Source organism: Chaetodon trifascialis, chromosome 2 (genome assembly GCF_039877785.1).
Source record: "Chaetodon trifascialis isolate fChaTrf1 chromosome 2, fChaTrf1.hap1, whole genome shotgun sequence".
NCBI classification, from domain to species: domain Eukaryota; kingdom Metazoa; phylum Chordata; class Actinopteri; order Chaetodontiformes; family Chaetodontidae; genus Chaetodon; species Chaetodon trifascialis.
In genome coordinates this window covers 19,959,363-19,983,095 of record NC_092057.1, presented here as the reverse complement: position 1 = coordinate 19,983,095, position 23,733 = coordinate 19,959,363, and the positions used below count along the sequence as shown (strand labels likewise).

The following is a 23,733-nucleotide window of genomic DNA, read 5'->3' as shown; positions in this document are numbered from 1 at the left end:
TCGAATTCAATACAAAGGTGATGTCAGTTTAGAGGAACGAGAAAACCAAAAGGATCTGAACAAATAAATAAAAAAAGTGAGCTCTGAAATTCTGTACAAGACTTCTTAGAATATCAATGTACAAAATGTCACTTAAAAACCTTTGTAGCTTAAATTGCTGTTACAAATACACTTCTTTAAGCAAGTTTCTGTCATTAGCATACAATATCTGAACACTAATGCACAAACATGGTCTCTTCTGTTTCTGAGGTCTGGTGGAAGTGAAAGCCACAAAGTCAAGGGGAGGTTCTCAACTGGGTCAGTAATTAGTGTTTTTCCAAAAACACATTCAGTGAGATGTTTGAATGCACGTTTCTAAATGCTACAGTATTCCCTTCCCTCTGAAACCAGTTAAACTTGTGTCTTCATTCTCTTGGCACTCTACATACCGATCACACTGGAGCTTTACAAGAGGCAACACTCAAGCTGCCTCCACCTTTTCCAAACATTTCACATTTAATGAGCCTACAAGTGGCTATTAGTGAAAGACACATCTGTTACTATGCCGTTACTGTAAAGTTAGGCTTCTCTTATTCCAGCACTTGAACTTGAGACTTTGGGTCTCATGCAAAAAAACGATCATCAGAATAGTTTAAATCTCATGTGCTGATTTAAGAGAATTTGTGGCTGCTGTTTTTCTCTACGGGGAGAGTGAATGAATGCAAAATGAATATTTTGTACACTGTATTAGTGTGATTTGCATCACGGCATGCCAATGGAGGTTTTATGGCCATATATTGGAAGACAGTTTCTAGAATTCAGCAGTCATTTGGAAAACACACACCAGGGTCTTCATGCAGGTGAACATCCTCGGTTGTAAAGCCCAGCAGTGTCAAATTCACCATCATATACTCTCATGTCCATCTCCCCAAGTGTGGTGCTCCATTGACTGCAGCATCTCGTTTTAGCCATGGACTACTCTGCTTTTAGAGTCTGACTCCATATCAAACCATTTCTGTCACAGCACAGCTCCATAATGACATAGAGTTGGCAGTCATAGTAATCTAAATTTTTTTCGGCTTCACTAATTATGACTACAGACATAAATTTGTTATTTGATCATCTGCTGATTTCCAATGTCAGGGCTTGAAGCTCCACAGTGTGAAATTAGTCTTGGGTGATGATTTTCTGAATGAATGTTGCCCACAAACCGAGTTTTCTGAATGTGACTTGGAACATGCACAAGGTTTCGGATGAGAATGCAGAAACTGCTCTTGCATGAGGCCCACTGTCATGTTTAAGCTTCATCTTGTGGCTGTGTGGGTTCACTCGATCATTTCTGCGCACCACGGTGCCTTTCCATCAAAGCACCTCAAAGACAATATACTGATGACAGTAATGCCCACAGGCATCGTTAATGGCACTTTGAACTCTACTGTCTATGCTGACAAAAGCTACTTTTTGTCTTGTTTTTTTTTTCATACAAAATTAGTTAGTTTAATTTTTTTTCTCCCCTCAGATTCAATTTTTGCACAGGCTGCACTTGAAGTACAAAGAGCCCCTGATGACTCTTTGAGCTAATAAATGGCCCTTGTTATGCAGCCCTTTCCTCCCATGGCTCAAACCTGGGAGATGATGACTTCGTACATCAAATCTGAGCACAATTTGCCATCAACAAATTAATCAAATTTCAGGTCTAGAAAACCTGACTGTAGGATCTGGGGTCTTACTTGATTTGGATAGTTCAATGCAGATACTCAGATGAGTAGCAACACTGCACTTTCAAAATAAAATGTTACTGGTACTGTTTTTAGTTTATTCATATCAAGTATGATGTCTAGAATCAGTGAGGCAGCACGTGGTGTTTCAGCTTGCCTGTCTCTAATCAGATGTGAGGGTCTTTATTTGGATTTGGGAAGACAGAATAGAGTTCCCGGTGCTTGTCTGTTTATGTGCGTGTGTGACAGGGTCTAGCGATGAGCCTCATGTGCCTTTGCCGAAGGGCCCGCTGTGCCGCTGATTGTGGTGACAGCCAAAGCCAGAGCTGGCTGACTGATAGGGCGGTGACGCAGCGCCATTCTCCCTCTCAGACTGTGGCAGTTCTTTCTGGCACGGCTCCATGGTAACGGCCACACCCACGCCACTCCGCCCTGACGTCATGTGTGTCACCTCTGCCCAGGTGTCCTTCTCTGGGTCATAGCACTCTACACTGTCCAGGAAAGTGTTGCCATCGTAGCCTCCTGAAAACATAACATTTTGTTCTATGAATATAGTTTTGTCAAAAACAGGTGCCTTCATTACCCAAACTCAAACACCAACAATTGGGTTGGAAATTCTAATGTGCTAAGCTAGTAGTGGCTAATCTAGTCTTGAGCTGCTAGCCTCAAGCAGGGATGAGGAGTGGGCTACAGAAGTCTGGTAAGGTCACTTCTTTCTATCTTCACACGCCAAGACTTTATTAATTTTTAAAGACATAGCCTCAGCTGATGCTGACAAAATGCATCAAGATAACATACTAACATTATTTAAGTGGCCAACGTCCACAGCAAATGTGGTCAATCTATAAGACTAAAATGTGCCTGCAGCTGCAGCACAGACAAAGCAATCATGTTCCAGTGGCCATGATCGTAAATGAAGTGCAATTTCTAAATTATTTTGGTTTGGTGCTTTTCCTGTCAATAGGCAGTTCCCAGTTTCACTACTACTCACCCATTACATAGATGCGTCCATGTAATGCAGTGACTCCCAGAGCGCTGCGTCGGTGCCTCATGGAGGCAGCAAAGCTCCACGTATCGGTCTCCACATCATAGCGCTCCACTGTGTTCAGCTGGTTGGTGCCATCGTAGCCGCCCATCACAAAAATGTGATTCCCCAGTGAGCACACACCTAAAAAGGGTCAACGGTTATCTTATGTAAGTGTTAGATTAGTTCATCTAGATATGAAGTAGATACATGCCTCTAAGATGTAGAATGTTAGACAGCCGATCACCAGCATTATTAGATCATGGTACGACCATGCTGCACCCTTACTGGCTCACTGGATATCAAAATTTGATGGTGAATGACACAGCATTTTTTGATGCTTGATGGTATCGAAGTAATTCAGTCGGTGCCATAAATGTATTGAACTTTGGTACCCACACAGACATGCTGACACATGCTGACAAACAGTTATATGTAAATATCATAACACCAACTCATACATGTAACTGACATATGACACTGTTGGCACTACACCTGCATACACACTACAGATAATGCTTCTATGATCTAGGCAAGATGTTTTTTTCAATAATTGTGACTCAGTGAGAGATGAATTTTGCTTGATATTGCAGGCTTCGTATGATCAATACAACAGTTTTTCTTCCTGGCTGGTTTTGAAATTTACTGGACAGCTTTGTACAACATGTGACAAAGTTTTCCAGCTGGAGTCAAACCAGTGACAGAGGACAAACCTTCATGTATCTTTTAAAAACAGGAATGGAACTTGGACAATTGAGAGTTGTTAACTTTCCAAGCTGGCAAGGTTTTCATTAGAAAGCAGCTCTCTTCCCCTTTCTTACCTGCTCCAGAGCGCACAGTGTTCATGGGGGCCATGGTCTTCCACTCATCCCTCTCAGGGTTGTAGCACTCGCAGGAGCTGAGCCGATTGGCCCCGTCGAACCCGCCCACAGCGTAAAGCAGCCGGTTGATGACTGCAACACCCACACCGATACGCCGTGTCAACATGGGGGCGACCAGCTGCCACTGGTCCCTTTCTGGATCATACCTGCAGAGCAATTAACACACATGTTGATTTGTTTTATTGTTATTTCTGGGATTTCCTTGCACAATTTGTCCTAATTTGGAAAATGGCATGCACTCTGCTAACCTGTGTCACTACCAAACCAGCGAGGGCTGCAGACAGATGCATCTGTGATTACACTTCACTGTTTAGTCACCTCATTTTTTTGAGTCATTGCACTCAGGCAGGTTAAGCATGTTCCTGTTTCACAATCATAGGGATTTGTCTGGTTAAAATGTATCTCTGTCTGCACCATGTGGACCAAAGTCAGAGTTTGGGTAAATCTTCAACTGTGGCTTACGTCAACGTATTACAGACAATCTGTCAGGTTAAAGATTGTGCGAGGTGAGGTTCCTGTCTGGGTTTGAGACGTGCCTACACAGCAGAACACATACATTAAACACTTGGTGCTTAATGTCCTCCAGCCTTTCATAGTTCATTAAAATGTATGTGGTTTCTGGCTCACCGGTCAGGCCAACCGTGGAGAAGCTGAACAAACAAAAATGTAATTTTCCACTTGGGACTTATGAACTGTGAAGGAGGATGAGTAGCTAACACAAGGCTTTCTTTTGCATATGACAGCTAAAGGGTTTTTTGAGAAAAAGCAGCAGTTGTTAGTTTTAGCAATGACAAACCTTTCTTTGGAGTTTTATAACCCCTCAAATTTTCCAGTGAATTAAAGCTTCCTCATCGAAGCTTTTTGGGAACTACAAATGTGTTACGGGAAGTAGAACAAAACCAGTTCATTTCCAGGAAGTTACCTGATTCCTGCTCTCATGGCATTCATTGACTACAATAAACATACCAGAGCCTGAGCTGGACTTTAGTCACATATTATATTGCTTATTTCTTACTGAACCAATACACTAAGCCAACCCACAGCAACACAGACATAATGATGGTCAAATATATCTGAATTCAATGGGCTCTTAAAACAACCTGGCTGAAATAAAAGCACACCTACAGCACACTGACAGTAGTTGAACCTGTTGCTAGTTAAAGGATAAGGCCAGTGTTGTATATTTCTGCTACTGTCAACAGTAAAAAAGGCTGAGGGTGACTATACTTGTTGGCAGAATACATTCAGAATAAATTGGCTTCAGGCTCTTCAGGGGAATTCCTTAAGAGAATATAGAATATAATACAGCCTGAGTGTATTCTATCAAAAGCTCCATTCTCTTACCTTTCAACACTATTGTGATGAATGCACCCATGAGACCCACCAACTGCATATATCATTCCATCGATGACACCAACTCCGATTCGGTTCCTGGGCACGCTCATTGGTGCACATGGCAGCCAGCAGTTGTTCATGGGATTGTAGCAGTCCAGTGCATTTGAGTCCATGTTGCCATCAGGTGCGTTGTTTCTTCCACCAACAGCATAGAAAAGCCCACTGATCACACAGGCTGCGAGGCCGCTGCGGGGTACCTGCAGGTCAGCCAGCCTCAGCCAGGCTCCCGTACAGGGATTATATGCCTCCAGGTAGCTGAGAGACTGACGGAAATAACCCCCTGCTGTATAGATGAGCTGCGGCACCTTGGGTGTTCGGCAAGAGATGACTTTGGTGGGTTTGTGGAGGGTGAGGTCCTGGAAGATCTGGGCCAGGTAGTCTTTACACTGGGGGTCCCAATCCAGAGATTGGAGCTGGGCCTGCAGGAAGTTGGGGGTGAGGGAATGGCAGCGAACAGCCTGGAGTAAGGCCTGGACGTACGGCCGCCGGTTTTCCCGGTCGTAGCGAACCCAGGCCACACACGCCTGGAAGACTTCAGACTCACAGCGCACATTGAGCTCATCGCGGCTGATGAGGGTGACCAGCTGGCAGTGGGACAAATTGAAGAACTCCTCTTGGGTCGCCACCTGGGGACAAGAGAAAGGCCGAAAACTTTTTATAATACAAGCGCTGAGCTCAGATCAGTTCAATATAGAGAAGGAATCCAAAAAAAAGCATACTTCTTTTTTTTTTTTATTATTTTTTTGGGGCTTTTTAGCCTTTATGATAGTGACGGCTGAAGGCATGACAGGAAATGGGGCAGAGAGAGGGGAAGACATGCAGCAAATGAGCCGCAGGCAGGAGTCAAACCTGCGGCCGCTGCACTTTTGCTTAAAAAAGTTGTGGCATTATGCAAGAAGGAAAGCGAGTGTTTTGTGTGAAACAGCCACGTCAATGTCAAATCTCAAGATTACGTCGGAGACAATACAGTAACAAGATAAGACATACTTAGACTAGCAAACAGAATGTATACCCAGGACCCTGGCTTCCTGCCGTGAGAGGTGTAGCACATTAGAAAAAAAAAAAAAATTGACAATTAAATAAAGGGAAATGATGGAACTCACTTGAATTCTTCTTGCAAAATAAAAAACACAAAATATGTAAAAGACTGAACCACTGACAGATTTACATCTGTAACATCTGTGAGCTGCCTAACTTGCCTCGGGCTCGTCTAACTTATCAGGGATCAAAATTGTGTGCCGCTTCCTTTCTTCTGTGCTGCATTGTACTGCTATCTTTTGCAGTTAGGTACTGTACGCCCCAACCACAGACAAACCCTTATCCTGACTCATAGCTTGCATTCTTGACATTAATCACACCATGGCATGGGCCAGTTGTTCGCATGTCTGAAGTGGAAAAGTGAACCAGCAGAAACCATGCTGGAATGAGTGAAACCGTGGAGCCCTTCACCTGGTACAAAAATGACTATAAACAGGAAAGCTCTGGATCTTTTTGCAGTTATGAGCTGTGCAGATAAATCTATAACACTATGTTCTATGTTTTATAAGTAGAGATATGATTACTTTATATCACTTTTAAATGACATGAGCATTACTTAAGCTGCACAAGCTTTTGAAAGGAGCACATCACTGCCCTCAAATTAAGTAAACCCAATAACTGTTTTGCTGACAGACTAGACTCACACAGTACTTACTCTCACAGTAAAGAAAAGCCACGAAATGGTGTCATTAAAATTCAGAAAGAACTCACTTGCAGCAAAGTAACAGTTAAAGAGCACCTGGCAAAGCTCCAACCACTGTTCATGACAACAGGCAGGTTTACAGTACAGAGTTTATGGAGCATCCTGGTTAACTAATGGTTGAGACACTTACCACAAAACCACCATGTCCCCCAGCTGGGGACCTCTGTTGCATGTCAAGCCACATTTCTTTCCATTTCCTTTTTCCTACACTGCCAACTATCAAATATGGCAAGACAATCTTAAAACAAAGAAAAAATGTCTGATAACAGAGAAGACAGTGGAGGTTTAATCAGAAATTCTGCTTCAGCTTTACCTGGCTGAAGTTCATGTAGATGTATTCCCGGGCCTTCTGGTGCAGCTCTGTGCAGCCAATCTGCTCAGCAAAGTTGGCGATGCCGATGGCATTGCTTGGGTCGAGCTGCTGGACGAGGAAATCGCAGCAGGCCTTGACCACGCTGTCGATCTGGTACATGACAGCGCCGTTCATCACGTGAATCACACACTTCTCCCCCACGGAGATGCTGGCCGTGTATGCAAACTCTATCAGTCGGTCCATAACCTGAATGAGTGAGGAAGAGAGAATAAAGGAACGGGTGAGGTAGAGAAGAGGGAGGAAAAAGAAGAACCTGGTGCTATATATTTGTGTGTCTATTCATTTCTAGACAGACAGATTGGCATCTCGCAAGCTAACAAGAGGCTGATAGAGTATCTGTGTGTATCTGCACACGGTTAGTAAACATCCAGGGTAAGTAAAAGAGGTCAAACTAAGCAGACTCTATTCGCTGTGTATACTTCAACACACTTCAGCTGCTCAGAGGGACACCTTAGCTGGTATACGATCATTTGTTCCTCATAGTTGTAAAAAGTATTCATATAGTTACACTGAGGTATAATCAGTAACAAAGAGGAGACAACATTCAAAGTTGTTATACAGACCTTGATTTCACACCAACCCACTGTGATAATTCAAATGTTTTTAGGGCATCGCCCATAAAACCCACTTCTGTCACTGCCATGGCAAGAGGTTGAAGCCTTTAACTTAAGCAGTGGTCTATGCGACAGATGTTCTCAGTAAAAAATCTTGTTTCCTATCTAATGTCAGACAAATAGAAATGCGTCATTATTCTAATGTCTTAAAATAAATAGACATGTCCAATCATCTAAACTGTGATGAGACGCTGGGTCATGTTTCATGCTCTGTGAGTGTCTCAAATCAAACAAAGCAAACATTCCTGAGGAAAAGATGACATGTTACTCACCCTGGGATGGATCCCCTCGATGGGCACCAACTCCATACCGCACTCCTTCAGGCCGTTGGTGAACATGGCCCTGAACACCGGGGACGAGGAGGCCAGCACCACCTTGTGAGCCACGAAGTCCACTGCCTCCAGGTCTTTGTAACGCACACGCAGCGTGACATCGCACAGCTGGCGCTCCAGACGCAGCTCGTTCATGATGGCGAAGGCGGCTGCCGTGTGGCTCTCTAGTGTGTAGCTGAAGACGCGGTGGCCATTGCGCGTGGACGGAGTCACCAGCGCTTTGCATTCTGTCAGGCACTCTGTCATTTCCTACCCGTTCTCCTCCTCCTTACTCGCCTTCTCAAGAACAGTGAGCAGTGTTGTGGGGCATCCTCGCACCAGGTGCTGGCATAGGTAAAATAAAAGCAGAGTTTGAAGAGAAACTTGCCGGTCGGCTTAGCAGAGAGATGCAGGCTCCCCTGTGTTTTGCTTGTGTGGAGAAGCTCTCGTTTAAGTCTGATTTATGACGACGTGAGGATTTCCTTGCTCCGTTCAATGCTTGAGTCCAGCCATACCGCTCATTATGGCATTACTAGAGACTTCTATATGAGCTGCCAGTCATGGCTGGTTGCACTTTTACATCTTGCAGTTCCAACATAATCAAAATGTCTTGAGTGCAGGATTCCTCTGGCTTTGTCGCAGGGTTAACTTTGAAGAACAGAGTGAGAGAAAAACAGCCGCGGAAAGCTTTTAAGACAGGACAAACCAAAGAAGCGAATGACTCAGTTCAACTGTTTGTGTTGTCAACAGAAGTATTGGGGGACCTTCAGAGGCAGTCAATCAGGCCTGACAAAGAAAACTTTCTCTTCTCTGAGGGATCATCCCTCTGAGGTTTTACAAACTAACCTAAATGCTTGTGAGATTCACCGCTGACACGGGTCAGTCATGCATACTGATTACTCTACAGAGGAAAAGTCAGATTTACTGCTTCAATTTCAAGAGGTAATAATTAAAGCTCCTTTCAGAGGGCTACACGTATGCAGAGTCAGACAGATGAGGCAGTAGAAGGCTTGTTGACTTTGAAGGGGGGGGGGGGGGGGCAGGGTCGAGTGCCAAAAGTGACATAAGCGTTACTTGGAGCCCTTGGGAATGGGGGGCTTGTGGGGTGGTTCGGTGGCTTTCTCCGAAGACGCCTTCCTCGAGGTTGCCTGGCTCAGGAATTTGTTTGTGCGGCTGTGTTTACTCGGAAGCTGTTGGCTCAGCTGACAACTGGGGGAAAAGAGGGAGAGAGACAGTGAACACATATACACCGTAGACACATACTTTACTGAGCAGGGCTGCTAATTATGCTCATTTCAATTAATCTTCCAGTGAATGTATTAGTTAGCAATTAATCATTTTGTCTACAAAATGCCCTAAAATTGTGAAAAATGCTAATCACAGTTTGTCAGAGCTCAAAGCTACGTCTTCAAACTGTCCGACCAACAGTCAAAAACCCAAAGACCCTTCATGTACCATCACAAATGACAAGAAAAGCAGCAAATCCTTACATTTAAGAAGCTGGAACCAGCAAATGTTTGACCCTTTTGCTTGAAAATGACAGAAATGATCCATTGATTATAAAAACAGTTGATGATTAACTTTCTTTCTTAATTAATGGACTAATGATTGCAGCTCTATGACTTAGTGACTGGAAGTATTTATAACATACAGTTTCTAACTCCTGCTGACAGATACATTGTCTTATGTCACAAGTGACTCAGGACCAGTCACTTATCAACCTACACAGCAAAAGTTCAGCTCTGCAAAGAGACTCTGTCATCATGCCTTTGGCACCCATGGTGGACTCTTCCTGGTACCATTCAGTGGGGTCAAGGCTTCGTCCTTGTCATGATGAGTATCATCACAGCTTTCATATTTAGTTATAAGTGTCTCTGATAAGAAGATTCAATCTCACCTTCCCATCATGTAACAAGAAGCTGAACAAACACGTTACCTGCACACCTGAAGATAAGACTGAATTTAAAAGTGCCGCACCACTAAAGAGACTTGCAATATTGACAAAAATGGACAAATAAGAAAACATGTGAAATCAAGCGAGTGCGCAAGGAACAGTGAGAGAGTCGTTCCCATTTTGCAGGACGATGGAGTAACTTAAATGAGGCTTGAATTTAGCTGGCCAGCATGACTGAGTGATTTTACTCTGTCCTGTGGCCAGTCCAGCTGGGGCTTGGAAAGGGGGGGGGGGGGGGGGGGTTGTGCAAAGGGCAACAACATCCAAGCTCACCCTTACTGATTATTCCTCACAACACAGCAAATGTGTGTGCACACAAGCATGAAGAAATTTAAGATTTAAAAATCTTACAGTGAGAATCAAAGACAACTTTGCTTTTAATTTTTAAGAAATCTCAAGAAACCCATCGCAGTCGACGATAAAACAAGCAGGGGGTAGCCACGCAGACTGGGTTTGGGATTGAAAAAGTGGGCTCTGGTCCACACCGGCTCTGTTGCAGACCATTAAAATGACATCCAGGGATGCTGCAAAAAAATAATGCCTCTCTTTTCTGCCAATCGAACACCTTCTCTTCAGAATATGAACTGCTTGTAACAGCGACATACAGTACCAAGAGCAGTCAGCAGTCACTAATTAGCGACAGAAGAGTCAGAGTTACTCAGCAACAATTTGAGTTCAGACTTACATAACAAAGCACACACAGACACACGGACGCAGCAATCATTACCTGAGGTGATGATAGGAGGACACAGTGCACAGGCCAGGTTATAAGACCTTGCTGCTTCTAATTATGCAACTAGGTTATTGTGTCCTCTTTAATCAGTTAAAGAGAAGCTAACGACACATTTATCACGTCTAAGCGCTTTTCTTTATCAACAGATGATGACACTCGAGTCATAAGGTCAGACAGTCAGCAGTGAATCCCACTGTAATATGAAACACACTGCGAGTCCCATTTACTGCTGTGCTTTTCTCCCTCCAGCTTTCTGGGTGAAACAGTTTCACTGGAGAGCATATTGCTCAACTGGCTCGCTCTCCGAGGCAGACAGAAAGTGCTTGCTGACAAACAGGCTCCCTGAGTCTACATCTGGGCCTTCTCCATATCTCTGAGCGTTCCTGCGCTCCATGTGTACAGCAGCAGCAGCATTTTCAGGTTTGATATTAAAGGCTGATGCTCTGCAGAGACAAGAGCAGGTGTTCCCTTTTCTTCATGCTGTGCTGAACAAAAAAGCATTGCAGCACAGGCTAGGGTGTTATGGTCCAAACCAACCCAATAAAGCTTGAATACAGACCCATTAGAAATTAAATGATTTGGTGATTTAGCGAACAGCAGAAAATTTGTCTGTTTTCATTGTTGTTTAAATGACTTTGCAAGCAAAATCTGCTGGTTTCAGGGTGGCAAATGTGACAGCTCCTACCTTTCTTTGTCTTTTTTGAGGATTTGGATGTTGTTTTATGCACAAAATAAGATAGCTGAAAGCATCACCTTGTACTCTTGGGAATTTGTAAGTTCTGCTGCAACAAAGACAGTTTTCATTGTTGATTTATCTGAAGATTAGTTTCCTCTATCGGTCGAAACTCCAGGGTGACATCTTTAGGTGTATTGTTTTGTCTGATCAACACTCCCAAAACCCGGTACAATTTACAATTCTATACAATGATCTAGAAAAGAGAAAAGCAGCCAATCTTCACAACTGCTTAGCTGTATAGGAAAAAGACAGTATTTTGGATTTTCACTTAAAACATGACTTTCAGGATTAGTGGATATAGTTGCCAGCTCTCTTCCTTTTGTCAATCAACTAGCTGTTTTAAGATCTACAAGGAAAAAAATGATCAGCAGATAATGGGAATAATTCTCCATCTAACATGCAAACTTTATACAAATTTAGCTGAAATGAATTTAGTAGTAACATCAGTGGGGTCTCAGTGTTCAGGGATACTAAACCACTCCTCAGTATTCGGGGACTGTCTGTAACGTCTCCAAGGACCCCTGGTAGATCCCCGCACCCTACCACAGCTCAGGCCTGCAGTCCTTGCATGCCATTCAGCAGGGATTGCACAACAACTTGTGCGATTCACACTTTCAAAGTTGATAAGACCAAGTTTAAATGAGCGTCACGAACAAACACGACTGCGTAACGTGCTCTATGGGCATGTTGGCTGAGGAGCTTTCCTCGGTGACTCATCCTGAACTCTTCACCGAGCAAACAGTGGAACTGGCTGTACCAAAACATGACCCAGAAGTGAAACCAGTCCTTACATAAACCCAGATGGAGTTAGATTTCCCCGCCATCTCCTCAACACTGTACAGCTTTGACACAAAGCGTCGCTTCCCCGCCGGTGTGATCACGAACATCCATCGTTTCTGCGCTAGTTTTGATCAAAATACTCCACAGCGCTGGCATGCAGCGAAAATACGGCAGGTGAAGCAGAAACGACAAAACCCTGTTTGGTTACAGACTTAAGTGAACTCAACACAACCATGGCAAACAGCCGAAGACACCATGTATTACAAGTGAAACGTTTCGGACACAGAGCTGACAGCAAAACAGGCTCCTAATAATAGACAGCAGCGTAACGGTTGTGAGCCGACCCGAGCACAAAGATGCTAACAAAGCGGCAACTTACCGTGTCCATTTTCCTTCAGCTAGCCCCTTCCACCCTCTCCAATCTACCCACGTTACAGTTCGTATTAATGCCAGCTAATAACGCATACATGTAATAAAAGAAACTCACGTAGTCTAGTTCAATTCCTCCATCGCGGGTCTGCCGAGCTGTACGCCACATAGGAAGGAGGGGGGGGGGGGGAGCTGTAACTCACCGTGACTAAGCATTGTACCGGCCTCCTCTCGCTTTCACAATAAGAGCCCGCCGCCACAGCGCCCGACCAGCCTCAATTGACGAGCAATGGCACTGACATACATACCGAGGGAGGGAGCTTTTATTTCGAAGGAGTCTTCTCAGTGAAAGAAAAGCGAGGCCAATTGATGGCAAGGTGCCAAAAAAATGTGGCTTTAATGTCAATCAAATGTGTGATAAACAATACAAATAGCACCTACATGATAAACTTGCCTCCATGTGTTCACTGCACTTCTTATTTGAAAGCGATATTCTGTTTTGGTTAGTATAAGTGAACCTTGGTGTAAGTAAGCCATAGAGGAATTCGTAAAGCAAATTCAGTAACATTACTTACATTTTAAAATTCCAACAGGAAATTGCTGAAATTCTATTGTTAAATGACTCTAAACGAAACAGTAATAGTGCTTGAGAGACATGGCTTTAATGTCCCCAACTTGCCCCATAACCCAAATTGTTTCCTCATTTCTATGTGTAACTCACCTTGCTTATGCAGCTTCCTTCTAAAAAAAACAAAACAAACAAACAAACAAACAAACAAACAAACAAACAAACAAACAAACAAACAAACAAACAAACAAACAAAAACAATCCATGTTAGTGAATGACTCCTACGGCGCATAGCAGCTTCAGGGAACAAAGCTTGCTCCAGGCAGGTGCTGACACACCACTAAGTTTTCCTCCCCTCTTGGAAAATACGTAATTCAGGTCAGTACAGTATACGGCATGCTGTCTTCTGGCCGTCAACCACAAGGTGGCACTAAAATTCAACTGTGATTGCAGGCGCAAAGACCCACATCGAGTTACTACCTCAAAATATATTCCATGTTGTCAAATTAGTTTTAATTATGTGGAAATGAGCTGCCAGGAATTATATATTTGGAAAATATTTAAGATTTGTTGAGCCCCGTGGCCAGAATTCAGAGCTGATTAAACTACATATTTCATGCTGAGATTGAATCTGTGCTCCCTCAGGGTCACTGAAATGCATGACAAAGCATCAGCAGTCATGAAAAGCCCTTGATATGATTTGACAAGCCTTGAATGCAGCTTTCATCAATAATTCCACAGCTGAGCGATGACTCTGCTCCTCACTATGTGCACAGTTCCAGTCAGAGGACTTAGGCGAGGTTAGCCTTGGGGCACCAAATGGACACCCACTCGAGCGTCATTTTGTCTGTCTGCTTCTCATGCAGCTACTATTAAAGCTGCACCCACAGACTGCACCAGGATCAGTTTTATCATTTACTCTCAGATGCTTTACCATGTCTTCTGTTTATCATCCACACGTTACTACTGTGAATTCTCCCAACGCTCTGCTGGAGTAAGGAACAGAACATCTGTAATACAAGCATGCAGGTGGGACTGTCCTTGGTGATCATGACATATGACTTATGACTTCTACCTGTCCACTTTGTTATATGATTTCAGCAGCAGAAAGGAAGCTGGGGGCCAGGAAAGATTCCCTGCCTTGTTGACCTTTGTCAGCAGGCGTAGTGCTGATGGATACAGGAAACATCTGGAAGAACACCTGCACCCATACAAATCATATCAAAGGTATCCCATTGCCATGTGGTACCTTTTATTGTTGCTAAGCGTGTATTTGGGTCACTGAGGGTTAAATCAAAAAAGAAACAACTATATAGTTTGTCTGGCTGCCTGTTTGCCACCACCAGACTTTGGGGCTGCACCAGAAGCTATTCAATGTGTGTTGCATTGCACATCAGTTTCAAAAGTGTCAGAGGTGTCAAAAGTTAGTCTATGTCTTTAAATAGGTTACTGCACATACTTTTCCTGCACAAGCTAAAATGACTTGCCCAGTCATACCACACCACACTCACACTTCACTCCACACTTGTTTAGAGTCAGAGGATTTTGTAATACAAATAATGTTTTAGAGCTGAAAGAGGGCCAACAAGCAGCAACAATTACTCCAGCACTTGTGGTTTCCAAATAATTAATCAGCTCAAGACTTCATTGCAAATTTGTCAACCTTGGAATTTGTTGCATTCACTAATCACTCTACAGAGCTTAAATGTACTAGCCAAAACACCAAATAAAAACCACACAATATTTCCCTTTAACTACGCCCCACAGTTGAACAATAACGCCTCTTTCATTCCTGGGTAATGTTGGGAAATAGACAAACTGTAGTTGAAGTAACAGCCTGTTGAGTTTGTCCTGATGACTGAATGTACAGCTTCCAGGGAACATTAAAGCCAGCTGCATATGATCTTTCTCGGTTTCAGCCATGCCAAGTGTGGACAACAGGTCACAGTGAGGTGATTACCAGTCTTACCCACAGGTTGACAGAATAAGGAAAAAGAAAAATTGAGAGTGCAATGTTTGAAATAAAAGGTGCATTGTGTGGTGCTGGAGGCGTCCTCAGACATGCAGAACTTGTAGAAGAACACTGTATCTAGGCCAATGTCATTACCAGATGTGAGACAAGGGGGCTGACTTCCTGTGGTGTTTCTTCATGAGCTGTTCTTCCACACACACAACCTCAGGCATGCTTAGTGTATCTGAATGCATGTTCCAGTGCACACACAGTGAAAATAAACCCCAAACTCTCTAGAATCATTTAAGAAAACATTTTATTTCTTTTATGAAAAGAAAGGTAAGCCTTTTCTTGATATGAAATAGATATAATTTACAATACAGATGGTATGAAAAGTCTTCAGGAATACAAAAAGTTCACTACATTAATTACAGTACAAAAAATCACATTGCCTCGTTCATCAATGAAGGTCCAAAGGAAGACTGCACTAAAAAGAAACATCTGTATAAAAAGACTGGTGTCAACCTCATTTTATAATAAGAAAAATTCAGTACCTTATACTGTAACCAGAAATATTCTGTTAACATGATGGATAGTGAAGGGACATACTGGAATAATTGCACCGATTCTGCATGATTTAACTAACAAGTGCAGGCACATTCTTGTCCCTAAAAATCCTGATGCATCGGCATTATGATTAATACACCTACAACTTTATTAGCAAGTTGACGTTTAAATCTCTGAAGTAATAACTTACTGGGCTTATGCTTTCAAGTACTGCAAACTATCAGCATGCCATGATGGAAATAAAGATTTGTATCACATTATATGATGACATTTCATCGTAGTTTTTTCCTGTAGCAGTTTTCCTGCAGATGCCAGACTGACATTTAAAAAAACAGACAGAAAACCCAAAATCTTTCCACTCGGCATCAGATAGGTTAACCATCTGTCTTTTCAAAACAATGGGGGGTTTCAATGCTGCGCTTGCAGCCCACATCTATGCCTCAGCATTCTTCACTGAGCTGTGTTTGTAAGAGCAGTTGAAAGTGGGTGCCACCTCTCTCTTTCCTGGTATCTTTGTGTCTCCCTGTGCATCTCCCTGCGCCACGTATGCACATATATGCAGGAGTGTTCTACACTGTTTCATCTGAACAAATCTAGCACACCGTGGGGCTCTCGAACCAGCGAAATCCAGGTGTCTGCAGATGCACACTGCACATATTAGAAGTGTTTAAGGCTCTTCAGTAACAAACTGCAAAAAAGGGAAAATCCAACCACAATTAACACATCAGGTCTGGGAGAGAAAGTTAAATTTTTTCAGTCACAAGAGTCTTTGACTTTACACGAGTCTCCTTCCAGACTTCAACACAAACTACAGAACCACAGGAAAATGGAATCCAAGGCTGCTCCATTCATTCATTGTGATATTTCAGTGCAAATTAGTTGGTGAGACTCGTCACTAGCAAGTCTGCTTGTTCACATTTGAGCGGCATCCTTGTGGCATTTTGTTTTGTAGCCATCTCACAATGAAGTTCTTTCATGTGGTTATATTGCTATAACTGCACCACATCCTCTTTGTCAAGGTGAGACAGTCTAAATTTGAGTCTCTTGTGCCTCCATAATATTTCATACACCCTCTGTTTCTGGCTATGCTCCAAATGTGAGAATATCACAACTGCTCCTTGTCTATAGATGACGTGCTACATGTCCTCTGTTCAGTGGAAAACCCATTCAGTATTAGTCCTTACGACTTGAAGAGTTTGGGGTAAAGGGCCTTGATAGGAGATGGGGTGGTGATGACGTTCCCAGAGGAAATGGTCGTCTCCGCTCCCCCCTCTAGCTTCTGGGATGCCACCTCAGTTTTACTGAAACTGCACTCCAGGAATGGCATCCCAATCTTCTTCACCTGGCCATCTCTGGTCATCAGACACGGCCGACAGAGCAGCCTCAGAATAGCTCTCCTCATGTCCTTACTGGTCAGAGTGTAGATGATGGGGTTAAGGAGTGAGTTGACCATTGCTACTCCCAGGAAGTAATCAGCCTTGTAGAGCAGGCCACAGCTGCGGGTGGGACAGAAAAAATCCAGGAGGAGGAGGAGGAAGAGGGGCAGCCAACAAGCGATGAAGACACCCAGCACAATGGTGACTGTCTTGAGGAGGGCAATGTACTTCTGCGACTTCCTAGCTAAGCCCTTCCTCATGCTGCCTGACAGGCCCAGCCGCTGGCGCTGTGTATTGGTTCGGACAATGCGAAAAACTCTGGCGTATAGGACCACAATGGCCAGGAGCACTGCACTGAACACAGATACACAGAAGAGGATGTAGCTCTTGGCATAAAGCGGAAGGACTGTTGAGCACTGGTCCAGTCTGTGGATGCAGTTCCATCCCAAAATTGGTAGGACCCCCAAAAACACTGCCAGGGCCCAACTTGCACCAATCAGTGCCAACATCCGTCCCCGCTTTGCCCCATGATATGGCCTCATAGTCACCATAGTAACATGCCGTTCAATTGCAATGGCCAGCAGACTAATTACCGAGGCAGCCAGAGTGATGAAGACCCCTCCTTCCCTGAGGAACCATAGCAATGGTGTCAGTTTCAAAGTGTTAGGCCCGGACATGATGATGTTGGCCATATATGTAATCCCAGCCAGCAGATCAGACAGAGTCAGGTTACCAAGCAGGTAATACATGGGCAGGTGGAACTTCTTGTTCCTCCAAATAGCAATGAGAACCACAGCGTTCTCCAGGACGATGAGGAGACACACCACCAGGAACGCAATACCCTCAGGTTTAAGCCCCTCACGGTAGCGGTCTTTCTGCAGCTTACCGGTGTAGTTGTAATGCTCCACAAGGACAGAGTTATCCTGGTACTCCCAGAAGAACTGCAAATAGCCATGAGGTGGGGGGGTAGGGGAAGTGGGGAATGTGGGCGTAGAGCGGAGAGTCCCTGCATGAGCAGAACTTGAAGCCTCCATGCTTTATGTTGGTTTTCTTCTATTCTGCCTGCAGTCAGTGGCTATAAAGTCATCTTTCTTGACATGCTTTTGGCAGTAGGAGCTGTGAAGAATTAGCCCGAGTACAAAAATGATACACAAAGAAATGTCTGAGCTCCTTCAAAAAATGGAGGGATTACATGAAACTGCAGATGCAGAGTAATCCACCACAATCCCAATATGTTTTCTTTTTGGCCAGAAGAAGGTGCTCTTGAGCTCTGTTTGCTCTGCAGGGTCCAGACACTGCAGACAGAAAAGAGGAAAACAGTGAAAAATTATGGAAAGAATGGATGAAGAGCCACTGACAGCTGAAGCCATATTTCATTTAAAAACATCCCATAAAATTAATGTAGTGGTGGAAAGGAACTTATACATTTACTCATGTGCTGAACTTGAGTGCAATTTTGAGCTTCTTACATTTCTGTGACTATACTTCACAACCTACGCAGCAAATAAACTACATAAAGTAGTTAAACCACCTTACCAGCTTCAACATTAAAGTGATGAAAAATAATATATATTACTCTGGAATATGCCATTCTGAATAATGAGTTCTTTTACTTTCTGTACTTTAAGTGTATTTTGATGCTAAAACTTTTTTCTTCTGCTTAAGTGAATGCACGACTTTCACTTGTAACAGTATATCTGTTGCTTCTTTAACTTAAGTACAAGATCTGAGTAATTTTTCAACTCTGAATTAAAATAAGTGACGCATGCATACATTTTGAAAGAGTTCAGGATGAAGTTATGTGATGCTGACATTTAGTCACATTAAATGCAATGAGTCAGACCTCATGAACCACAATTCCACTGAAAAGCAAAGTGTAGGCTGGTGGGGGGAATATTCAAACAGAAAATGTTAAGCATATTGTGGTAGATAAGTTCAATGCACGCCTTCATTTGGGCGTAAGCTGTGGTAATGAAACTTAAATTACAGTCACAACCTCAAGACTTGAGATGAAAATGAGTGAATGTGATACCGTGGGCTGGAAGGACAGACGGACCATTTTAATGTCAAACAAACATTTAGTCTTTCCAACTGTGTTTAAAGTGTGTGTCAGTCATTGTGAGGTTGTTAGACAAGAACCATCACAACATGTGCACTTAATTTGGCACACATGCAGCTGCTTTTCACAGCATAGATGAGGTGTTTTCTGAAGTGTCCCACACACACAAATACACTTAAACAGCTCGCATGCAGTTTATGGCTTTTGCAATTTCTAATCGAAAATACTTTGAAGGTTGCGGTTCAGTTATTTAGCTTAATGTTGAAATCAATCAGAGGTGATTAGGGCTGCATTCCTCTGAATCTCTGTCGCGTGAGGGAATGTTCGTCTAGCTTTTTGAGTCATATGTTAACATTTAACAAATGGTCTGGAGACTTTAACCCATTCAGTGTGTTGCCAAGAATTCGGGGGATGAAGATAATTTGTCCATATTGGCTCAAACAGCTGTGTGTCGGGTCCCTCAATAGTATGGATAAAATAATGAATGAGATCATGAATGAAAATCAGTATCTGCAGTGTCAGTTACACATGATGAGATTTGATCCAGAGAATATGTTACAACAAAACCACCTGCATTTGTGTTAAGAGTTTTCTTTCAAAAAATACTGACTAACATTTAAATCAAATATCAGAATTTGCTAAAGTTAATTTTCCAATTTTTTTCCTGTTACATATCGCTTCAAATGCAATCTCCTACAAAGATTAGTTACAGTGTTTCAGCAGCCTTTCTTATTCTCAAGTGTAAACATTACAGTAAATTATCCATACTAGCACAAATCACAAAAATCCCCAAACTCTAAAGGTAGTGATTCTCCTAACATTCCTGTCCTGTGTAACAACAACACAACCATATGAACATGATCTGAAGCAGTATTTGCAAATAATAAAATCATCTATCACAAACTACAATCACACACACACACACACACACACACACACACACACACACACACACACACACACACACACACACACACACACACAAAAACTACCTTGGAATTGTTGCAGCGTTGCTCTTATCCTGCACTTCATCAGCTTCTCAGTGAGGAGAATCCAAACAAGAGCACCAAGTGACTCACAGTCAAACTGACAAGGCTGAGGGAGTGAAGGAAGACCTTAGTTCAAACATGCAACAGCTAAAAAGGGGGTTGGTCTTAACCCAAAGTCTCTCTCCCCCTCTCTTCCACTCTCTTTCTTCCTCTCTCCCTCCCCCCCCTCTCTCTCTCTCTCTCTCTCTCTCTCTCTCTCTCTCTCTCATACATTTGTGTGCATTCTACAGGATACAAACTATAAGTTCATAAAATGTGTTCTTGATGACTGACAGATAAGAGGGAGCTGGAGCGATCATCACTCTAGGATGTCATTGATGGCTGTTGGTGTAATCAGTGGCGCAGATTGTCAGATTGCACAGCTGCAACAGTTGTAGCCGTGACACTTCTTTGTATTTCAAAGTTCACTGACATGCTAACACAGATGGGTGATTAAAACTAAATCTTCCTGATGACATCATGAAGACTCCTCTCTTCTATGTGCAATGCTAGCACAATGACAGCAACAGAAATGCAGTTAACTTTGCTTACACTGGCCCCCTTCTCCATTTATCCTCACATCCAAGGTGCATGTGATATCTATATGCAATATACAAAGTGCTGGATACAAAAAGTCTACAGATGTTGCCATTGTCATCAGCTTGGGAACAGAAAACTTTTGCAAGATTGTGAAAATGTTGCTAATGTCAGAAAGTGCACTGAGAACAGTATAGAAAATAGTAATTTATGAGAAAGTTTGTTTCCAGGTGTTCCTTTGTTCTAGATAAACGTTCCAACTTTCCTAAGAAATAAACTTTGGCAGTTTTTTCTCCCATTTCACTGGACGAACCAGTCTTGAAAGGACATGACTCAGAAACAATTCCCCAAACTCCTTGAGTCAGTTGAAATATACACACTAAGCTTCCGTGTTTCTCAAGTTCCTTCGTATTTAGATTTATTACTCCCATGATTATCTATTCTACAACCCCCGCTTATGCAGGCAGCGAAGTAAAATGATTCGCATGGTTCAGGTAGTAGTGATGGCATCCCAGTTCCCAGAGCCTGTCAGTGAGATTGCAGCATGCTTTGACATGCTTCAGCGGCTCACCTGCGAAGCCTCCCCTGCAGGGCCTGCACAAAACAATGCAGGGGGAGGTGAGAGGGATGCTGTATGAGCCTCAAATAAAACTTTTATGTGTTTGTTGTGTGTTTCAGAGCCAGTGCTCGATGTGATGCACACGTTGTCCTGATTGTTCATAGCGCACATACAGAAAAACAAACTCATTGGCCCCTGAATGAATCTGACATGGCTCTGACTTTGCATTTACTGTTATACCTCCTTTACTCAGGAAAGTTATTTCAGCAACTTTCTGAACCCACAGTTTCGGCAGTTGGAAATCCTGCTCTTTATCCGGTTGTTCCTCTGATCTGTGACGCTACAGTGTTTGACTATTCAAACAGAGGTTTCCTTCAACTAAACCTGCTTGTTGTAGGATTACCTGGTTTAGCTGAAGACTCCTCTGGCTCCCTTGTGTCAGTCTCTGTGTGTGCACCTTTGTTTGTTTCTGAATTTCTTTCTATCTTTTCTTTCTTTCTTTCCTTCCTTCGCTGTAACATATTTTACTCTGACTCTCTGTCTTCATTAAACTTGGTGTTCTTGTGTGACAGGTGTCTGTCATTATGTCAGTGAAGTGTGACTGCTGACATACTGACACACATTACTGAATCAGCAGATCAAATAGTCACAACACCCTGAGCCAGCTTACTGGAAACATGCTCAGGGCCTTGCACAAAAAAAGGGAACGGTCTGAGCCGTTGGCTGAAATAAAAACATGAACTTCTCCAAATACCAAAAATGACTATGGCCTATTTGTGTCACCTAGAAACAAGAAAGTTAAGGTGTTATTTACTGTATTGTGTCCACTAATTAATTTTCCTTTTTCTCCGGCACACCCTTAATTACAGATAGTCTTGTAATATTTGCATGTGTATGCATGCACATGCATCTGTTTGTGTGTTTGAGTGTGTGTATAAATGTTACGTGTTTCACCCACACTCCCCGCTGTCTGCACCGCTGTGTGTAGGAGGGGAGCCCTGTCAGGAGATCATTAAAGAGTAATATCCTGTCAAGGTGGATGCTGAAGCCTCACATCAAAGCCTCAGAGAGAAACGGGGGTCTGACACTGGGGATGAGTGGTCTAACAGACGGACAGGACTCACAAAATCTGCACAGGAAGGAAGAGCTGTCCCCTTTCATCTCTTCTTCTTGATCATTTAGATGATACGTGACCAAGTGTGTTTTCCTGTTGCTGTTTCATCTGTCTTTATTACACTTTTCCTGATTTTTTTCATGCGTCACTGTAATTTTCATCATGTCTTTTTAAAGCTCCACTTTCTGCACAGCAACTCTGGAAACACTCCCTGCATGGATTTCCCTCTCCAGCACTCTTAATGTATGTTTTCGGCCACACACGCTGCTGCCTTTCAGCTGAGCCAGCTCCTCTTGGGTGTGGAGGTAATGTTGACCTTGATGGACCGGTTATGTGACCAACAGGACCTGTTTGTGGTGCACGAGGGGTTTATTTTTGTGGTCAAGCCACAGCGCCCTGCTGATTTGATTCTACCTGTCTAGTGATGTTATGATGGCTTCTCTAAACTGTGGCTACACATTTCAGCTGTAGTGTTTTTCCAGCCTTGATATTTCTCAGGCTGTGTGGAGGGACATGTGATGGACATGGTTGTCAAAAGTCTGAAACTCAGGACCACCTATGGTTTGAGTGTTGGAAACAAAGCTCTTGTGTCACGTTTGAAGGGTTATTTTGGCCTGTGTATGAACCTGACCCGTATTTCCTCTCAGCGCAATAAAACTTTAAAATATCCCAGACACTATTTCACAGCTTCAACTTCTGCCTGTCAGACATTCATAAGGGTTGAGGTTTTGATTAGCTAAGAGGCAAAGATATGAGTTTGGCATACTGGGCTTTAAAACACCATCTAAATGGGCTTTGCTTGCCAAGTTTTCTGTAGTCCTCTTCCTCATCACCTAAACACTTCAGACTGGGGTCTTTCTAAGGCTATCACACTGCTGACCCCTCCTGCAATCTATCACCACTCAGTCTTCAGGCCCAATCCACTGATAAGTCCTCAAAATCAGACTAGCCAGACCAGCTCTGTGACGATAAGAAAACATTCCTCACTGCTGCAATTCTATCTCTTTTTTGGTCATTTATTCTGTCCCAGCAGTAGATTGTCCCTCTCTTCTTCAATTTTATCCTCCCCTCTCCATATTTCCATATAGCCTCACTGAAGCATTATGTTTACTTTCCAGTATCCAATCACTCGATGGGCTCAGGGGGCTGCATTGCATTGCCTAAGAAAGTCCAACCCCCTCATCAGCGTATTGTTTGTTTGGATTTTCCAGCCAACTTGCTGTGGTTTGGGGGCCACTCAAGGGCGATTTATGAGGATCTGTGTTCTTTTGAAGTGCTCGCAGGACACGGTGGCTTCAGAAGGAGGGATGGGTTGAGGAATGAGTTCAGAGGAAAAGTTGAGGGAGGGATTGTGGGAAAGGGGTAC

General features: G+C 43.2%; 2 protein-coding genes across 2 annotated transcripts; both read right to left on the bottom strand.

Moving 5' to 3' along the window:
* Nucleotides 1–1,146: 1,146 nt before the first annotated feature.
* Nucleotides 1,147–12,837, bottom strand: keap1b (kelch-like ECH-associated protein 1b). The gene is made up of 7 exons (XM_070980124.1): nt 12,727–12,837; nt 7,998–9,245; nt 7,052–7,297; nt 4,947–5,623; nt 3,543–3,748; nt 2,689–2,865; nt 1,147–2,219 (listed from the first exon to the last, which is right to left on the bottom strand). Exons 2-7 carry the CDS (start codon nt 8,301–8,303, stop codon nt 1,963–1,965), a joined length of 1,869 nt encoding a protein of 622 aa, XP_070836225.1. The 5' UTR covers nt 8,304–9,245; nt 12,727–12,837; the 3' UTR covers nt 1,147–1,962.
* Nucleotides 12,838–16,411: 3,574 nt separating this feature from the next.
* On the bottom strand, nt 16,412–20,199 carry s1pr5b (sphingosine-1-phosphate receptor 5b). The gene is made up of 2 exons (XM_070982876.1): nt 20,122–20,199; nt 16,412–18,365 (listed from the first exon to the last, which is right to left on the bottom strand). The coding sequence occupies exon 2, from the start codon at nt 18,102–18,104 to the stop codon at nt 16,875–16,877; it is 1,230 nt and encodes a 409-aa protein (XP_070838977.1). The 5' UTR covers nt 18,105–18,365; nt 20,122–20,199; the 3' UTR covers nt 16,412–16,874.
* Nucleotides 20,200–23,733: the final 3,534 nt, after the last annotated feature.

Bases quoted from the DNA above. Each gene is read 5' to 3' on its own strand.
- keap1b (XM_070980124.1), bottom strand. From the start codon at position 8,303: ATGACAGAGTGCCTGACAGAATGCAAAGCGCTGGTGACTCCGTCCACG. The intron at 3,749-4,946 runs GTAAGAGAATGG...ATTGCTCTGCAG, and splicing joins CATCACAATAGTGTTGAAAG to GTATGATCCAGAAAGGGACC. The intron at 2,220-2,688 runs GTGAGTAGTAGT...TTATGTTTTCAG, and splicing joins TGGACGCATCTATGTAATGG to GAGGCTACGATGGCAACACT.
- s1pr5b (XM_070982876.1), bottom strand. From the start codon at position 18,104: ATGGAGGCTTCAAGTTCTGCTCATGCAGGGACTCTCCGCTCTACGCCC.